We start from the raw sequence: 20,443 nt of genomic DNA, 5'->3' as shown, positions 1-20,443 counted from the left end.
TCTTGGCTAGACTGCATACTTGAGCCACAAGACGTGGAGAGGCTCTCATAACTATATATCTATATATCTATATATATAATGTGCAGTCAAAAAAGAGAAAGCATGGGCATGACCTCAGGATTCCTGCTCTTGACAATGGGCTCCCTTTCTCCTTCTGCCGCTTCCCTGTCTCAGAAATGAGGGTTAAGGTGTTCCAGACATCCTGTTCAAGAACATCTTGCTAGGTTGCTTATTGCTGCCTCTAAACCTTACCTGAATTTGGGCCCTAAGGGTGGTCACCTTCCTTTTCCCATAAAACTGGTATTTTATTTTTGGCTTTGTTGCTGAGGGTTGTATATATACAATTCACAGATGTGGGTGTGGGTGTTCCTGAAAAAAGGCAGAACTTGAGTGCTAGGTTTGGCACCCAAGAAGCAAGTTTCTCATCACTATTGCTTTGAAGGCACTAGTTTGCGAGTGTTTGGTGAAAACTAAGGAGGGTTTTGGGGGAGAAAAAAACTGCTTTGCTTATCCGCCAATCTCAGCAGGAAAAATACTGTGCAGATTTGATAAATATTGCCGGGGGTTTCCTATGCGTTTATAATTTTATGCAGGTTACAGTATACTGACTCCCCTTGGCTGTCGAAATTTATGTATATTGATGCAAAACTTATAAAATGATAGCCCTGCCCACTGGACATTTCTGCTCTGCAGATTAAGCATATCTCGTTGATTTTAAAAGTTACTCTTAAATCAGGGTTGAGTTAGTTGTGTCTGCTTAATTAAATATATGTTGCCTTTTTGTGGTTGGAGGAATCAGTTGGGATAGGGGTTACTCTGTGCTTTGTCATCTTGCCTGGCTAACTGTTTTAAAAGTAAATGGGTGCTTCACGACTGCAGTTGGGTCAGAAGTCTTAGTGAGGGGCTGCCAGGCGCTTGCACTGGCTTTTAAACTGACCATGGTTGTATTCCATGCACCTAAATAAATGAGGAAGCATCTGCAGCAGAGGAGCCAAGACTTGGGGCTGTCCAGAATGCTGCCTTTGCAGTGGCAAATGTGCTCCCCCAAAATACCCTGTCAGGTTTAATGACACAGTAAGGGACGCGGGTGGCGCTGTGGGTTAAACCACAGAGCCTAGGACTTGCTGATCAGAAGGTCGGCGGTTCGAATCCCCATGATGGGGTGAGCTCCCGTTGCTTGGTCCCTGTTCCTGCCAACCTAGCAGTTCGAAAGCACGTCAAAGTGCAAGTAGATAAATAGGTACCGCTCCGGCAGGAAGGTAAACGCGTTTTCATGCACTGCTCTGGTTCGCCAGAAGCAGCTTAGTCATGCTGGCCACATGACCCGTAAGCTGTACGCCGGCTCCCTCGGCCAATAAAGCGAGATGAGAACCGCAACCCCAGAGTTGGTCACGACTGGACCTAATGGTCAGGGGTCCCTTTACCTTTAAGGGCAAAGCAATTGCACACGTAATTTTCTTTGTGTTTGTGTGTCTGTCACTCCCCTTCCACACTCCAAATGCTCTCTCACAAACTCTCCATCCAGCACTGAGTTTTTTGATCTGGACAAAACAACCCTTGCTTCTAGAGACTCATTCACTTGAACTGTGATAGAAGGATTCCTTACTCTGAAGTTGCAGGCTACTCTTCAAACAACCCTTAAGATGTCTTTGCTGTGGCCCATAGCAAATAGGAGCAGTTAGCTGGCAAGGGGCTAAACCTCTCCCCTTTGCCCACTGCAGTCCTGATGATGATGTGGTCCCTTACTGCCTTAAAGGAGCTCATGAGAAGGCCTCTCCAGAATGAAACACCGCCACCACCCCATTTCTATCTAGAGATTTATGCTATCTGCCACCTGGTCACCAAAATGCCTTTCTGTTTTGGGCGCTTTGGGGTTCACCTGGTTATCTTGCCCCATTTCTGCCTGGCTCTGGCCTAGTTTGGGAGCAGAACAGACTCTGATTGCCCTGATGGATGTCAGAAGCCCTAGGTGCGCCTGGGACAGATGTTCCACACATACTCACCCCATCAGCTGGTCTTGCTCTACTCCTGTTCCTTTCAGAAGGACTTTCACTGCAGCATGAGAGTCCTGGTGCACCAGGCAAAGAACGGGCATCATGTTTCCAACAGCGGGCAGCCCAATCCTTTGAGGAGTCCACCCAGCACAGGGATGAAGGCAACTGGTCTAACTTGTCTGCCCTTAGCACTTGAATTCAGTGGTGTATGGATAGCTCCATTTACTATCTCAGCTAATATCCACTGACAGATCTATTATCCATTATCACACCTAATTTCTATCTTAGGCCATCACTGGGAACTTTCTGGAAGGTTGCGGGTTGGGGGTGCAGCAGCCAGATCCTACCTGTAATTGACAGATGGATAAATTGGACTGTTTCAGTTTATCATTTCCCCCTTGATCTTAAATTCAGTTTGCTTCATTTCCACATCAGTTACTGTAATTATTATTATTATTATTATTATTATTATTATTATTATTACATATTTTGTATGCAGTTTTGCCTGATGTAAAATATTTGGCAAGCATCATTTTGATAGCCATCTTCAAATATCTGAAGGGCTGTCACATAGCAGCTTGTTTTCTGCTGCTCCAGGGGGGTGAGCCCCAAACCAACGGAATCAAGTGACTTTCTGAGAGTAAGAGCCATTCAGCAGTGGAACTGGCACCATTGGAAGGCAATGGACTCTCCTTTGTGGGAGGCTTTTAAACAGAGGTTGGATGACCACCTGCCAGGGATTCTTTAGATTCTTGCATTGCAGGGGAGGGGTTTTTGACTAGATGACCCTTGGGGTTCCCTTACAACTATGATTCTGTGAATTTTCCCTAAAAGAATACTTTTGGGGGGTATATTGCTGTTTTTCCTTATATGCACATTTTGGGGGCTTTTTTTGTTTGTTTTTTGTTTGCTTGCTTTGGTTGGGAGAACTGCATCATGCAGAGAACTGTGAATTCTAAGGACAGCTGCATTTTATTTTGGAAAAAATGCAAGTTCACATTGAAGTGTGAACTGAGCAAATTTCAGAGGGTGGGATTAATCTCTAGCAGTTGAAATCTTTGGGGAAGGAGGCACCAAGTCAAAAGGTAGGCCTGATTGAGTGGAGTCCCCGTTGGTCCAGCGATAGCAGGCATAGGCAAACTTGGCCTTCCAGATGTTTTGAGACTACAATTCCCATCATCCCTGACCACTGGTCCTGTTAGCTAGGGGTGATGGGGGTTGTAGTCCCAAAAACATCTGGTGGGCCAAATTTGCCTATGCCTGAGCTATAGTTAAAGGAGCTTGCTAGACCGTAAGAAAAGCCCTGGAGCTGGATGAGGCCAAATGAGTCCCATCTGGTCCAGCATCCTGCTCTCACAGTGGCCACCCAGGTGCCCCCAAGGGAAAGCCACAAGCAAGACAAGACTGCACAAGAGCACTCCCCACCCCCACCCCCTGTAGTTTCCAGCAGCTGGTATTTTTCAGAAGTATTTCTGCTTCCAAATGTTCCCCTGGAGGCCCTCTCTCTCGCAACACAAACTGCAAGGAAGCCTCTAATGCTTCTTACAGGAAATACCTGTCCCTCTAGTTCCCCCCCTCCCCCCCCAGAAAAAAAGAAAGCCTTCCATTCACCCTTCTGCATGATCTATACGTGAAATTCTATTCCCCCTCCGTAGGCTGTGCCTGACTTTAACGAGACTAGACCACGTAATTACATTCTCTCCGCCAGCGCATCAGCGGTAAGATCAACTCTCTCCCTCATCTCTTAGACAGTTTGTGCTTTAACCTCTTTTTATTGCTCTCTCTCCTCCCCTTTTCCTTTCCCTTTATCATCCTGGAGCAAGCCTTTTACTGCTGGTTTTCAACATTTTAACGTAATGGAAGCTATCCAGGACTGTGTCCAGAGCTTTTCAGGCAGAGGAACCTGAGTTCTGTTGATCCATAGGCTGAGCAGCTTGTTTTATTGTATTATTATTTGCAGTGTTTATACTTTATTGTTTATTTTCTGTTTAACAAAATTCGTACACAGCTTGATTGTTTTGTTTTTACAAATCTCCCAGCGGTTTACAAAGAAAAAGAAACCTTAAAGTTATTGATAAACCATTAAAGTCAGGAGTTGCTAAATAAACCACGTGCAGCCTGCAAAAAAACAAACAAACCACCATTCTAAGATGGTTCCTGTCCTTTTAGGCTCACAAGCTAAAAAGAGACACAACACACAAGGAAAAAGGAACTGGAGGGAGGAGGAAAAAGCAAACTGTAGCACAAGCTCTATAAGGTTACAGTTCTTAAAGTTAATAGGGATATTATTGGCATTCTAGATAAAGAGCAGTCCCTCCCCAGATTAGAACTAGGAACAGAGCAGGTAACAACATCCAGGGTGGCAGGATAGAGAAGCATTCTTAGGAAACTGGTGATTGCCATGACTCTGCTAAGGTGCTTCCTCTATATCTTTTCCTTCCAGTCCAGTGCTGAGCAGGGGATGCTTTTTCTGGGCAGCTTCATAGCCAAGTGGGGGATTTGAACCCTGGTCCACAGGTCCTCGTCCTCACTTAATCTCCACAACAACCCTATGGCGTAGGCCTGGCTGAGAAAAGCGGGGAGGTGACTGTTCCGAGGTCACTATCAGTGAACTTCATGGCCAGGTTGCATTCTTGAACCCTGGTCACCCAGCCCGACACTCTAACCACTACGCCACACTTCTCAAGGAATAGCAGAGGCAAGACTGGCAGCAACGAACACTGGCTTGTCTTGGGCTCAGCCGTTCCAGGCCCACTGTGCTACAACTCTCATCAGCCCCCAGCCTCACATGGCCATGCCAGCTGGGTCTGATGGGAGCTGTAGTTCAAAACATCTGCCAGGAGGTCCACCAGGTTGATGAAGGCAACTTCTGATCTTCCTTTCTCTGCTCACCACCCCCTCCTTCAAGTTCCCTTCAACGGGCGGAAATATTGCTTTCTGCTGGACAACAGCAGGCAAACAAAAGCCCACCCTCTCTCCCCTGTATCCCATTGTCTTGTTAACAAGTGCATTTGCACGAGCTGTTCTTCCACCTCCCCGATTGCACGATCTATTTGCACTGTCTCGTTAAAATGTTGAAAACTCTGTGTGTGCCTTGTACTGTCACTTTGGGGGTCGCTGGTAGAACCACACTGATGCCCTCCTAAGGCTTGGGACTAGCCAAAAATGGAAGACTTAAATGGCTTAATCCCCCGACTCATGGCAGGGGGTTGGACTAGTTGACCTTTGGGTGTCTTCCAACCCTACATTTCTATGAATTAGGTTAAAATGGGCCTTCTCTTGCTGGGAAGGAGCTTCTCTGTGTATAGAGGGACGGCATCAGTGCTGGCTTTACAGGGGATCCTCTCTGGACCCTTCTCAGGTAGCAAATGCTAATATTTGCATGTGGTGGTGGTGGAGATGTCTAAAGCATTAGTGTGTCGTCGTCGTCCCCCCCCCCCCCAGTAATTCCACATGTCTTTTTCCAGAGAGGTATTTGCAGCCCAAACCGGCAGCCTTCAGACTTGTGATGAGGCAGAGAAGAAGTTGCTTTCTCAATTTTAAAAGGGTGGGGAGCTTCTGGATTCTGGCCAGGAATCCTCCAAACAGGAAGATTAAACATATTTATTCTTTTCTTATATAATTCAGGAGTGTTTATAAACCACTTGTTTTCTTTGGAAAAATATAGAAGCGGTGTTTGCTGTATAACAATGCATTCGGAAGAATGCATTCTATAAAACGTTAGTACAAAAGCATATGGAAACCAGGAGCTTGAGAGGTCCAGGCAAATTGGTTAGATCTTTCTCCATGGGCTGCAACAACTATCTTGAGCAGGCAGCACCCTGGGGATGATAGTAGCATACAATACAAGTGGCCATCCCTTCAAGAGGGGAAAGGCTGTAGTTCAGTGTTAAGAGCCTCCCTGCATGCAGAAGGTCACAGGCTTAATTCCCAACATTGTCCTCAGGTAAGGCTAGGAAAGACTCTGGTCTGAAATCTCAGAGAGCTGCTGCCAGTCTGTGTAGACAATACAGTCATACTTCGGGTTGAAGTAGCTTCAGGTTAAGTATTTTCGGGTTGCGCTCTGCGGCAACCCGGAAGTAACAGCGTGTTACTTCCGGGTTTCACCACTTGCGCAGGCGCTCAAAATGATGTCACGCGCTGGTAGGGAAGCAGCGAATCGCGACCCGCGCACGCACAGACGCTGTACTCAGGATGCAAACAGGGCTCCGGAACGGATCCCATTCGCATCCAGAGGTACCACTGCACTGAGCTAGATGTGCTCAGTGATCTGACTCAGTATATGTTCCTTTTTTCTTTTCTTTTTTAAGAAATCCACCCCTTTATTTGGAACCTGAGGACTAGAATTTCGCCTTATTGTTTTAAGGCAAGGCCAAGGCTCAGAGCCCCCGTTTCCCCGAGTAAGCAGTGTTCAGGTGGCATCAGGACCACAGCCACCTCCAGATAACAGCGGGGCTACCCTGCCCCATCCCAATGGTTGTAATCACAGCATCTGCCTCAAGGTGTTTTGTCTACAGCCCAGCAGAAGAGAGGGAGGGGTCTTGCATGCTGATAACTTGGCTGGATTCTGTTTCTGGGCTGCAATTCGCCATCTTCCTCTCCTCTCTCCCCCAAAAGGGCCACTTTTCTTTTTGCTACCTGCTCTACGCTTTGCTGTTGGGTTGTCTGAGTGCATTGGCCGGCAGGAAATATATTATTCTCCCCACCAACACCAACCCCCGTTAACTGTATGGATGGGTTTGAGGACCACCACTGTCTTCAAGGATCTGGCTTAACAGGGTGATGTACTGAGATGCAAGAGTGTTAACCACCAAGGAAATTGCATCGGTTCTTTCCAACTAACCAGTCATCTGGACCAAAAGCCATTTTGAAAGAATGATGCATTCTGATGGTCCTTGCAGGGGTGTGTTTATTTTTTCTCTTGTTAAACACACACACTCCCTTGCAAGGCACCAATACCTCCCAACCCTTAGAAATAGGGACCCTTACAATGTCACACCCTTCCCTCCTCCAGATTCTTCACAAGTCTAAGGTGGGGGGAGGGATGGGGGGAAGGGGGTGGTTAGAAGTGATTGCTCCACTCCTAGATGCAACTTCTCTTTTATTTTCTTGCCAAAATGTAGATGACAAGTAGTGTTTGCATCCCAGCTTTTTCTCTTAGGAGCCCAAGGTAGTGTACAAATTTCCCCCACCTCAATTTAATCGTCACAACAATCCCACGAGCTGGGAGAGACTGAGAGGCAGGGACTGTGACCCGATGTTACACACGGGGAGCTTCGTGGCCAGAGTGGGGTGTGTGTGTATGTGTGTTGAACCCTGTTCTCCCCTGGGTCCTAGCCCGACATTCTAACCACTAGGCCATACTGGCTGCTGCTGAAACGTCCTTGCGAATTGGAACCCTCCTCTTGGAAACTTAAATTGCTACATTGGTCATTCCTGGTTCCTGCCCCGAATATCCAACTTGCAGCTTTCTAAATCCCATAGGATGAATATCTGCTAATGGAACCTAGCCTGTGTTGACTAAGGGTGGGGTGGCTGTGGTATGCTGTGGTAAAGAAATGTTGAAGTCTCCTCTCTGGAAGGTGTCAGTACCCTTTTCTCCCTTTTCCTCTGCCCCCTAACCTGTCCGCGCATTTACTTTATTTATTTTGTGAACCGAGTGTTGCATCTGTTGTCTGGTTCCATAACCCAGAGCCCAAATGCCAGTAGATGTCAGCAGACAGTCTTGCTATGACCCAAATTGTCCGAGTTAGTTAAAAAAAGCAGGGGGTGGGGGTGGGGGGTAGAGATATTATGTGGTTGTGTAAGAAGCCTTAACTTAAGTGTGAGCAGTCTCTGGCTACCTGTGTTGTGTCCTCTGCACTCCCATCTGTGTAATGGGCTCATGCTCACCTTTTGTTTTTAAAAACAAAAACAGAAAATTATAATGCGCCATTTTCATAACCAATATGAGGCAACTGGCAAACAGAATGTATGTACAGTATCTGCCAGAGTCAAGACTAGAATCTAGTAATTAAAATTGGTCCCTGTAGCGCTGGCCTTCCATGGGAGGTTGTTGGTGAGAATTAGAACCTTTATTTTTAGGGGGAAGTCCATAGGCTCAGTGGCAGAGCATCTGCTTTGCATACAGAGGGTCCTGGGTTCAATCCCCATTAGCCTCTCCCCCGCCTGAGACCTGGGAGAGCTGCTGCCAGTCAGTGCAGACAATATTCAGCTAACTGGACCTATGGCCTGACTCAGGATAAGGCATTCTGCTGTGCTCTTGTTTAATCCAGGCCTTTATTCAAAATGATGAGGACTAGAATCTTACTCATTTTTAATGAGAAAGGCCACAGCTCTGTGTTTTAGCAACCACTTTGCACACAGAAGGTCCCGGGTTCAATACTCATTGGTATCTCAAGTAGACAGTGTACTGAGCTGGATGGACCAATGATCTGTCTCTGTATTGGGCAGTTTCCTAAGTCCTCCTCCTCCTCCTCCCTGTCCCTGAGCCTGGAACTACAGATACTGTTAAATACATCTAACTTGGCAGTGCTCCACCAGTCAGGGGTGCAGGTACAGCTGCTGAAAACCTGGCTTGTGCAAAATACAAAGAGTTGCCCCTGTGGAAATGGCCTGGGTGGGTAGCAGCTTTCCAAAGCAGAGGTCTCACGTCTGGGAGGAAGCATCGCTGTCTGCTCTCATTATTGCTGGTGGCAGGGCCCCATTGTTGTTGTCGTTTTGTTCCTCTGGTGTGCCCTGTCGTTGCCTCTTCCAACAGTTGTTTTCACTGTGGAATGTTGCTTTTCGGTGTCTTCCAACGCTGACCTTTTCCTGTTTGCTCTGTGGCCCCAACAGCTTTGGAGTGACGAGGTGGAAAAAGTAAGTATTTGCCAATGTTCCAGCTCTCCGATTTTTCCTTTGCTAGAAATGTCCATGATGAGGATGAGTTTCACGGGGGGGAAAGGCCATAGCTCAAATGGTAGAGCATGTGCTTTGTTTGCAGGCAGTCCCAGATTGAATCTCTGGAGGTGGGAAAGAGCCCCTGCCAGAAACTCTGTAGAACCGCTGCCAGTCATTGTCAACAATAAAGAGCTACATGCACATGTGCTGCTATTTAATCCAGCCCTTTGTCCAGAATTATGAGGACTAGAATCTTGGCTGCGGCAGGGAGAGCTGTAGCTCCATGCTGGAGCATCTGCTTTGTGTACAGAAGGTCCGAGCTTCAGTCCCCTGTTTGAAACCCCCAGGGAGCTGCTGCCATTCAGTGTGAACAGTTCTGAGCTAGATGGACCAATGGTTGGTGGACTCCATTGAAAGCGGTTTCCTATTTAATTCCACCTTTTCTTCAGAACCATGAGGACTAGAATCTTACTTTATTTTTAGGGCAAGGGCCGTAACACAGTAGCAGAGCACATACTCTGCATGGAGAAGGTCCCCCCCCTTTTAAAATCCCCAGTGGGTAGGGCTGAGAGAGACACCAGCCTGAAACCCTGGAAAGCCACAGCTGCCAGTCAGTGTAGCTGAGAGATGGTGGAAGTCCCAGTGGAGGGATCCTGTTCTAGGGAAGGCTGGCAGGGAGGGACCAGGACAGGGAGGTGTGTGTGTGTGTGTGTGTGTGTGTGTGTGTGTATGCCATGACATCACAGAAGGACCTTGTGTGAGTGTGGCTGTTGGGCCATCGAAGAAGGCCCCTGTGTGAGCATGGGTGTTGTGATGTCACAAAAGTGGGTCCTGTGGGTTGGGGATGCTGTTGATGCAGGTACCGCAGCATCTTACTGGTTGGAGGCAAGGGTGCTGTGACGTCAGAGCAGGGCAATCTTCATGTGGATGAAAGGAGGATGTTCTTTGATGTGAGGTGGGCCAGGGGACATATGGTGGCAGGTTGGCTTTTGGAAAGCCACAAGCAGAGGCCCAGCAAGGTCAGGGGCAGTGTTAGGCTGTCAGAGCAAGGCAATTCATGCCTTGATGAAAGGGGCGGGTGCTCCAATGGCTGGCAGGCGGGTGGTCAGGGCTCTGTGTGGATGCTGTGAGGTCACAGGAGGAGGCCTGACGTGTGGAAGGTTCAGGTTCTGTGACGGCAGAGTGCAGAAGCCTAAACATGTCAAAGGGGATGGGTGCTTTGTTGCCTGGTGGGCTGAGTTCTGCTTAGAGGTGAGTGGTGTGCATGTTCTGACCAGAGAAGGAAGGTGGAAGCAGACGCTCCCACTGGTGTCAGGGAAGGGGTGGGGAGTGGCAGCGCGGGGTCTGCCCTAAGTGTTTCTGTGGGTCAGGAGGTGACTGCTGTGACATCACAGGAAGAAGAGGAAAGGAAAGAGTGTGCAGTTGTCAGGGAAGGAGAACCTTTGGTCCATACAGCTCGGTATTGCTCACACCAACAGGCAGCATCTCTCTCCAGGGTTTCAGACAGGGATCTTTCCCAGCCCTACCTGGAGAAGTCATTGGGGACTGAACCTTGAACTTTCTGCATAGACACTGCCTGCTTTATCACTAAGCTGTGGGTATCCTTCCACCTCCGTTTTTTGCTCCATTAGGCTGGCACTTTGACCACGGAACCCCTGCCCCCACTAGCGACTGGATATGAAGGTTGAAAAGGCCAAGAAATTGTGAATCTGCTCATGAATCTTAGTACCACAAAATCTTCAGAGAGGCTGGACAAGCTTATTGACTTGGGCAGAGAGTGGCTTCCTAAACGTATTTGTTTTTCCTCTCCGTAGCTGATGACAACACATCTTCTAGGAGCTGCTTTGCAGAGTGGGGTGCTCTCATTATTTTGGCAGTTCCCAAATGGGCTCACCAGACAGTTGCAGGACCCACAATGACCCTCCGCAGAGCATCATTCGGGAAACTCACTGTGGGAAAACTCATGTTGCTGCCCCCTTGTGGCCAATGTCCTTTTAAAAGGAAAGTGAGCCCAGTGGAGGATGCCTCCTGCTGGTGAAAGTTCTGGGCAGTAAGGCTGGTTGCCCTTAAAGCATTCCTGCTGTCTCTTCTTCCCATGGCAGCTGGGGAGAGTTTCTGCATTGCGCAACAGAGAACTCCAACGCAACAAATGCGCTAGAGGGAAAAGTCAAGGCACAACAGGTTGTGCTCTCTGTCCCTCAGCAAAGTGATCAGGAACTCGTTTTCTGTATTCTCGCTCACAACAAAATCCCGCAAGCAGAAAATTTTTTGCTAACGGGAACAAATATACTGCTCAGTGCCTGCATTGGATGCATCCTGTTCTTTTACTTTATTTCTACTCAGGACCATTGAGCACACATTTTTTAATATACCCATTTATGCCCCTACCATCAAGCTCCATAAGGCAGCAGAACGAGATGTGAAAACTTTCACAACTTGAATTTAATTAAAACAGCTGCAGCAAAAGCGTAGGGACCGCTAACGATCTATTCTCCCCAGGGCCCTCTGAAACAATAGAATATTAATGCTGTCTAAACCTCTTTAATGAAGGAGCCCTGCTGCTGGCATTCTTTCTTGGGTGGATGTCCCGCAGTTTAGGATGGTTGGCTTATGAGCTCTGACTCTTGTAAGGGCTGAACTTTCCCCAGAATGAAACATTTGGAGTGGAGAAAGGGGTTGTTCAGGGGGGAGGGGAATGACCTAGCAGTGATTCTCCCATTCACAACTATTTTATTTCAAGAAAATTGTGCACCATTTGATTGTAAGGAGAACCCTTGAAGCCATTTACGAAAAGAATAAAACAAGGAAATTATGGGTAAAACCTTTTTTAAAAAATAAAATAAAACCCGCAATAAAGTAAAACCAGATTAAGGCACAAGCCAGCATTCTGCATATCCGGACAGGCTTTGCCTAACCCAAAATGTTTTTAGTAGGCACCGAAAAGTGTACAGTGAAGGTGCCTGCCTGATGTCAAGAGGCAGGGAGTCCCAAATCGTAGGTGCTGCCATACTAAAAGATCAAGTTCTTGCACAAGTGAAACTGGTATTACGTGGCACCTGTAACAGCACCAGTTTCACAGATCAAAGCTATTTATTATCCACCCTTCACCCTAAGCAACCAGGGCAGGTCAAAACTATTTAAAATGCAATATTTTAAAACAAATGAACTACAATCACAAGAATAGGGTGGGTCCTAAAAAAAATCAATCTCAAGGGTTAAAGGTCAGGGCAAAGAGGTGCATCTTCAGCATACAACAAAAACTTTACAGGGAAAGTTCCTGGTGCATCTCTGTGGGGAGGGAATCCCATAACTTGGGGAAGGCACTCCCTGGGGCTGCCTCCCCAGCATTTCTGAGGGTGGCAGAACTATCAAGATCTGCTGATCTTAAATGTCCTATAGGTCTGTAAGGAAGGAGGCAGTCCCTTAGATATTTGGGGCCTGAGTCGTTCTGTGCTTCAAACAATAGCCTGATCACCTTCATTTGGGCCCGGAAACGAACCGGCAAAAAGATCAGGCTGTGTGTTCAGCTTTTTCCAGCTTGTTGACCCCTTTCCCTTGCTCCCCAAACCCTCTGTGATAGGAGATGGGAAACCTTCTCAGCCAGAGGGCCATATTCCCAAATAGGCAACATTCAAGGGCTGCATGGGAGTGGCCAATGGGGCCAGAGCTGAGAGCTGGCACAGCGAAGGAGGCAACCCTCACTTTCATTTATCGTTTCCTCTCATCCAGTTTCTAGCCATTTCAGCAAAAGTCAGAGGATTTATACACCCCCTCCCCCATCCAGGCAAGAAAAGAAGCATTACTACAGTTCAACGACTTGTTCCAACCAGGCGAAAGCTCTCAAGGAGTGGCTGTGAGGGGGGCTCAGATGGTGAAAGGGAGTCTAATTGGGCAAGAGTCCAAAGGCCAGACTGAGAGGTCTAGGGATCCACATTTGATTCTCAGGCTTGTGGCTCCCCATCTCTCCTCTCCGATGACACCCCACTCTCTTGCTCTGTAGGCAGAACACGAGCTCCGGATGGCCCAGACTGAGTTTGACCGGCAGGCAGAAGTGACCCGTCTCCTCCTGGAAGGGATAAGCAGCACACACGTGAGTCTCTCTGGAAAAGACATCGCGTTGCTATTCATGCCAAGAGGCACACAGCACTTCATTGTTAAAACAGTTCCATTGTTAAAACAAATCCATTCACACATACAACTTTCAAGATCTGGACAAAATGGGCAAAGATTCTGGTCCCAGGCCTCTCACCCATTATTTCATTACAGTTCCACGATGGTTCTCAAAAATAAATATAGAGCCTATAATGTAGGTTGGTTCTAAACACCTAGATGCCTAGCCTGTATAAAACCAAACAGTTCTCCCATGTGTTGGAGAAGATGTCCCACTATAGGGACATATCAGCACATGGGGTGGGAGTGTCCCAAAAATAGAAAAGTTATGGGGAAATGTACAGTGGTGCCCCGCAAGACGAATGCCTCGCAAAACGAAAAACCCGCTAGACGAAAGGGTTTTCCGTTTTTGCGTCGCTTCGTAAGACGATTTTCCCTATGGGCTTGCTTCGCAAGACGAAGGGCTTGATCCACGCCGCGCGCAAACCGCTTTCACCGCCAATCTATCTATGCGGCAGCGGGGAATCTAATAGTAATAGCAATCGATACATTATTAGCGTCCGGACACACAGCCGGTGGTGATGCTGCCCCGCGCCGCTTCGAAAAGTTCCTAGGCTTCAGCCTTAGAACTGGGAGGGGACCTGGCGGCGACACCCGGCTCGGGGTGGGATTTCCCCATCTGCGCTCTTAGCGCGCGCGGCGACCGCTAGATCCCGAGGACGGCAGACTGGGCGGGGGGGGCGTGAAAAGTTTTGCCTGCCCATCTCCGAGGAAGCGGGGGGAGATGATCCCTGTCAAGGGAAGAAGGGGGCACCCATTTGCCAGCAGCCGGTGCCCCCGAACCGAGGCTGGCGCCATCGCCTCTCAAAGTGACCGCAAAGGCAAGCTCCGGTCGCGCAGCCGAGGGAAGCCCCGCTGTGGGTCATCCAAAGTCAGCCCGAGCACGCCCCTCACCTAAAAGGCATGGAGAGACGGAGGGAGCACACGAGGATCCCGGTGCAGAGGAGGCTCCTGCAGCAAAATAAAGGCAGCCGGCAGCCGGAGGGCTCCAGAACACGGAGCTGCGGCGGGGCCGTCAATGGCGTTGCTGGAGACTCCTCCCTCTGGGCCTCGCTCTCTCCGCTTTCGCCGCTGCTTGCCCTGCCTGCGATCGGCCAGGCTCATCGCTCCGCTCTGCAGAGCGCTGCACAAAGGCGCAGCGGGACAGGTGTCCGGGGACACTTTGGCTGAGCGCGCCCCGGGATCGGAGGTGCGGGGTGCTTGCTGCAGATCTTATCTTCCGGGGTCGCTGGGATGGCTCGCTCCGCTCTGCAGAGCGCTGCGCAAAGGCGCGGCGGACAGGTGTCCGGGGATGCTTTGGCTGAGCGCGCCCCGGGATCGGAGGTGCGGGGTGCTTGCTGCAGATCTTACCTTCCGGGGTCGCTCGGATGGCGGCGGTCGGGGCTTGTGTTACGTAAGCGCGTCAGGAGGGACTGCTTAAGAGGCCGGACGAGGCTTATGCAATGGCCAGATGCTCCCTAGGGGTCGAGGCTTGCAGTTGCGGGAACGAGTTTATACCTGTAGCCGCTAAGCCGCTAATAGCCGTGCTTCGCAAGACGAAAAAAACCGCAAGACGAAGAGACTCGCGGAATGGATTAATTTCGTCTTGCGAGGCACCACTGTACTTACAGAAATATCTTTGATTACAAGGCAGACAGTCCCCATGGCCCCAAGACTGGCATTACTTAATTTGTACAGTAACATTATGTTGCAAATTAGAAACAAAGAACTCATAACGTATCTGTTAACCACTACAAGAGCAACTATTGCCAGGACACAGAAATCATTATCACAGATTAATTATTAACTATGGAGCAATGGCATAATGCAATTTGGCAAACAACTTTACTGGGAAAACTTACACAAATATTAAAAGTAGCACGAGGCCAAAAGAAACACAACTTTTTTATGCAGTATACTGTAACTTTTATTGATTACACAAATAATGAGGCATATGGTAGAATAGTACCCATAGTTTACAGCAAAGTCTGGTGTGCACAAACCCTTTAAAAAAAAAAAATCCTCCCCTCTTACAAATTCCTATAAATTATAATTGTTGTTGATGCAGAATACATTTTACTAATGGTTACAAGTCTAAGCAATTCATGTCATTTCATAGCTATAGAAACTAATAATTTTGGCATATATACTTCGACACAACTTTGTTAATGTATTCAGAAATGTTTGAGGGTTTTATATTTTTTATTTTTTTTAATGTAATTGTTGCATGCCATATGTTCTAATGCACACAAAGATATATCTAAACGCAACCATGTCAAACAGCTTAAAGATGAAAATGAATAAAAACTATTTTACAAAATGAAAAAGAAAACCAGATAAGCCTTGCAGCTGGATCCACCAGATGCCTCGATGGGAAGCCTGCCAGTAGAGCCCCCTCCTCAGTGCCTGGACCTCACCATTTTTCTCCTTCTTTCTTCAGGTCAATCACCTTCGCTGTCTTCATGAGTTTGCTGAAGCTCAGGCCACATACTATGCCCAATGCTACCAGTACATGTTGGACTTGCAGAAGCAGCTGGGAAGGTAACAAGCTGTCCCAACGAGATGCGTCCATTTGGAAACTTGGGTCACAACTGCAACCATACATTTACACCCCTCTCATACCATTCCCCACCCCAGAAAAAGAGAATACGGCAAGCTGTAGTTTAGGAAGGGTGCTGGGAACTACAGTTCCCATGATTGCTTCTAAAGTGGAGTTAGACTTCTTTAAATGTATGGTGACCTTGGGTTTAATCCAACACAGGGCTAAGTCTCTCCTTTTGCCAGTGCAGGGATTTCTCCTTGCACAACAGAACATTCTTCCCCCACCCTAAATCTATTCCAGAGGTCCTCCCAACCAATCAGAGGGGATTTGGGCAGGGCCTGGGGCCTATGCGGGGGGGGGGGGGAGAGTGGAAAGTCCCGTTGCACAAGTGGAAATCCGTGAGCTGATGGGACAGGGCAGTTGAGCACCATCCATTGTTCTTAGCTCCATGACTCTTAACTGTTCCACCCTCCTACTTTTTAATATATGGGGGTGGGTTTGGCTTTACCTACTGCAGGGGTCTGCTAGCCACTGTCCTGCCTGCCCCCAGCTCAGTCTTGTGGTTTGTTTTCCTCCATGAACAAGCACCTGCCACCCATTCACATTAAACCATGTTTCTTTTTCATTCGGGGCTTAATGCAATGCGCAGACCAAACTAGCGTGCAGGGATTTGGATGCATGAAATAAGTATTTACGACAAGCCTCCTTGGAGCCCCCTTCTGTTGCTCAGGTGGCTGTGAGACATAGGCAGCGGAACTCAGGCCAGGGACCCGAATGCGGCCCTCAAGGCCTCGTGTCTGGTCCTTGGGTCTCTCTGCAAGCCACACCCCTAACTAGCACTCTGCACCCCCTTGAGTGTTTTTACCTGTCTGGGATGTGTCCTTGAACTCTGATACCTGTTGGCTGCCTGGATGGAGGACAGAGAAGGGTATGCACATGCTACCGAATTTTTCACGGCTGAATTATTATTTTACATGAATAAATTTACCCTACTGCACAGAGGTAAGAGTCACACCCGCAGCTCATCCTCCTCCAGGCCTCTGGCCCTGTTCACTTCCGGCATGCAGCCCTCAAAGGTTTGCCCCAAAGAGAAACCTGCCTTGGGCTGGGAAAGCTTCCCTGCTTTTGCTCTCTGGGGTTGGTCCTGCAACTTTTCTTGACACAGGAGGGCTGTTCATTGTCTTCTTCTGTCCCTTTCTCTTCCCATGCTTTCAGTTCCAGAGGAGAAATGTAAGTAAAAGACCAAAGACATTCTGGGTAATAGAGAGCTAGGGTAGGACAGATGAAGGGGGAAGAACCCTTGGCAAGTGTCTTCATTGTGTTGCCTTTTGCATTCATGGCACACTGCTTAGCTCCACTAGAGAAGGCTTCTTTTCTGTGATCCCTGCTTTTACAGAAGTGACCTCTCAGGCGGACACTGGGCTGTACCCCCACCCAACTCCAAGAGTTTTCCTTATCTCGGACTTCCGGGGTGGCGCCATCGGTAATGGCAGACTCCCTCTGAACTGGAGGGACCAGCTCCGCATGAAACGGGTCTTTTCCGCTGCGGCGTAGCGGGGACCCTTCTGGAAATCACAGGCGGATGAAGCCTGTGACCGTGGGACTCGGCGGGCACCCTTAGCGCCCCCCCCAACCCGCAAAGGAACCCACTAACGGGCTCCGAAGCGAAGAGGGGGAAGTGGCGCGGTGTTGTGAGTCAATTGCTTTTTCTGCGGAGCGAAGCCGCATAGCCGTTGCCGGAGAGCGCTGCCTTTTTCCTGGGACAATTTGGCATCTAAAATAACCACCAGTGAGTACTGGAACATTGAACATTTGGACTTTAAATAAGAACTGGCAAAATAGAAAGGAATTTGGACTTAAAAATTTACCTTAATTTGGTACTGAAACGGGAAGGTCTAAACAGGAAGTCAGCCTTCCGTTTCCTTGTAGCCAGAATAAAGCAAAGACAACATAAACTAGAGCTTTAAAAATCACTTTCAAAGGATTGGTTTCCATCATTTAAAATCGCTGAACCCCCCTTCGGCAGCAGGAGAAGAAGGGGGATCTTTTTTGGGCTGTTTAAACCTGCAGAAGTGAGTTTAAAGCAAAGTAATTTTCCACCGTCCTGATCCTGGAGCGGGGTGTCAGAATTGACGTTTGAAGCTCATTGACCAGAAACAAATGTCTTTGACAGATAGTTAAAAGAAGAGAAACATAGTGATTCCATTGTTTCCTTTCGCATTTTAAAAAGAACAAATATGGACAAAATACCTTAAAAAAGAAACTTTGTTGCTATTGTTTTTAAAAGAAAGAACAATCAGAAGATTTCCCCCTAGAGGGGGACTGTGAAATTGTAACTAATTCCTGGGAGCTTGCAGCTGCCACAGATTACAACCGTGGGAAAGGATTTGTGACCTTGCAGGACAATGTCTTCAGAAGCACTGTTGGGTGCTCTCTGCAAAATAAATGCCCTATTGGATCAGTTAAGCCAGAAGACGGATTTGATGACTAATGCGGCCAGAACCTTTGAACAGGTAGTGGGAAATTATATGGAGCCCACCCAGGAGCTAAAACAGGAGTGTGCCATGACAGAACAGCTGAGAGAAGAGGATGCTGCTGAATCTTGGGCGCCAGAGACGGAGGGAGCTGTGGCCCAGCAGGAACATAAATTTTTGGATTTGACAAATGAACTTGGAAAAAACCAGACTTGGAAAGATAAAGTTTGGTTTGGTTTGGAAATGGGGGGTTGGACAGACCCCCCCTATACAGGGAGATTTGGACTTTGGACTTTTCGAGTCTGGCAATGGGCCGTCAGATGTTTGGAGCTGTGGGGGCTCTCAATTTTGGAGGGAATCTGAAACATGTTTTTAAATACCACATAGAGTCTAGTCTGGACTATGGAAAAGGGGCTAATTTGTTGAAAAGGGTCAAAAATATTACCAAGCTGGAGTTCCCACGAATGAAAGGAAAATATGAAGAAGAGCTGCAGAAGGGACATGGAAGAAACTTGAGGGCCTCGGATATAAGATTACCAGGTTAATGTGCTAGATTAATAGGATAAAAAGGACTGACAAAACCCGGGACCAGGAGGAAGGGACGCTGGATGAAGATTGGATTGTTTATTTCTTTTTTTTATTATCATTAGGATTGTTCTATAAAATTGATGAATGCTAGAAAAATGTTGAAATGAAATTACTTGGCTCTTGTAAAAATGTCTAAAGAATTTGGTAAGAATGTTATGGTTAGGAGAAGTTGGTAAAAATAAGATTTAAGTTTTAAACTTTAAGGTTTTCTATAAGATAAGATGAAAATAGATTAAGGTAATGTAATGACAGAATACTATGAATTATGGAAAGGATTTGCTGCGATTATTATTAATCAGGATACAAGAAAAGGGAGGAGGAGGAGGTCAAAGGAAGAAGGTATTGAAAGGGGAGAATTTGAGAATGATGGTTTTATTTTATTTTTTTTTTTTTCTGTCTTGTCTTTTTTGTGTAATTTAAAAAAATTTTTTTTTTCAATAAATATCATTTTAAAAACAACAACAAGAGTTTTCCTTATCTATGGATAAAAGTTTACTGTTGAGTTTATGGGTGTGGGCATCTTTTTTCTTAACATGTGCATTTTAAATCTTTTGTTTGTAAATTAATAAATTAATGGGATTTCCACCGTGGCCTTTCTCCCCGAGGAGTCTAGGGCCTCAAACAACAAGCGATAAAAAGCATATTGGAAACCAATTCCGATAAAGAAGCAGACTGGGATAGACCTCAGCTTTAAAAAGGACTGTTGAAAGTTGAAGCTCTTCTGAAGGTGCCAAAGATGACAGATGTGTCACTTTTCTGATAGCCTTTTATTTTATTTTATCCTGCTTTGCATGGGAGAAACACCTGACCAACCTGTTAATAAATGAAGAAGAGGTACCTGTTGTGTGATGGGCTCAGGCCCGATCACCCCTGTCTCTTACTCTCCCTTTTCTTTCCTCTGCCTTGCAAAGGCTTCCTGGAACTTTTGTGGGCAACGCAGAGTCCACCTCACCTCCGCCAGCCACTGCCTCACCCACCACCATTGCTGCAGGTGCTGCCACAGGCCCAGCTGTACCCATCATTCCAGTGGTGCCCACTGTCATTGGAGCACCCAACTCTGCCCCTGCTGTTGAAGCCCTGAACCCCAGTGATGTGAAGCCCCCTGCCAGCGGGACACGGAAGGCCCGGGTCCTCTATGACTATGAAGCCTCAGACAGCACTGAGCTGTCTCTGCTCTCAGATGAGGTTGGTGGTTCTCTCATTTCTGCCAAGTGATGCTACAGACAAAATGTGGTTTAGGGGCAAAGCTGTTGTGTTGTTTATTTATTTAACAAAAATTATACACCACTTGATTGTAAAGAGAAGGGGGGAAAGAACCCCAGTTTACAAAAAAATAGAAAAGCAATTATTTTTTGTAAACTGGGGTTCTTTCCCCCCCCCCCTTTGCACACAGGTGGTGCTGTGGGTTAAACCACAGAGCCTAGGGCTTGCAGATCAGAAGGTCGGCGGTTCAAATCCCTGCGATGGGGTGAGCTCCCGTTGCTCGGTCCCTGCTCCTGCCAACCTAGCAGTTCGAAAGCACGTCAAAGTGCAAGTAGATAAATAGATACCACTCCAGCGGGAAGGTAAACGGCGTTTCTGTGTGCTGCTCTGGTTTGCCAGAAGCGGCTTAGTCATGCTGGCCACATGACCCGGAAGCTGTACGCCGGCTCTCTCGGCCAATAAAGCAAGATGAGCTCCGCAACCCCAGAGTCGGTCACGACTGGACCTAATGGTCAGGGGTCCCTTTACCTTTTATAAAAGCAATAAAACTGCCCTTAACAATTTTAAATTTTGAAGTTAAAATAACAATAGAGTAAAAACAGATGGAAACT

General features: G+C 47.5%; 1 protein-coding gene across 4 annotated transcripts in view; it reads left to right on the top strand.

The window, feature by feature from the left end:
* SH3GLB2 (SH3 domain containing GRB2 like, endophilin B2) overlaps positions 1–20,443 on the top strand; it is a 54,876-nt gene that overhangs the window by 32,147 nt on the left and 2,286 nt on the right. Inside the window, exons 6-11 of one of the 4 annotated variants that reach the window (XM_080989898.1) lie at positions 3,650–3,712; positions 8,832–8,855; positions 12,877–12,966; positions 15,466–15,566; positions 16,783–16,797; positions 19,541–19,814. In XM_080989898.1, coding sequence (XP_080846024.1) covers positions 3,650–3,712; positions 8,832–8,855; positions 12,877–12,966; positions 15,466–15,566; positions 16,783–16,797; positions 19,541–19,814 — 567 coding nt within the window. The remainder of the gene's footprint in view (positions 1–3,649; positions 3,713–8,831; positions 8,856–12,876; positions 12,967–15,465; positions 15,567–16,782; positions 16,798–19,540; positions 19,815–20,443) is intronic. The other 3 variants (XM_080989900.1, XM_080989899.1, XM_080989901.1) reach the window with 3 other exon arrangements.

This window comes from Podarcis pityusensis (assembly GCF_964106645.2).
Source record: "Podarcis pityusensis genome assembly, chromosome: Z".
Taxonomy (NCBI): domain Eukaryota; kingdom Metazoa; phylum Chordata; class Lepidosauria; order Squamata; family Lacertidae; genus Podarcis; species Podarcis pityusensis.
Note: the sequence above shows the minus strand (reverse complement) of the source record. Positions and strands in the feature narration are given on the sequence as shown.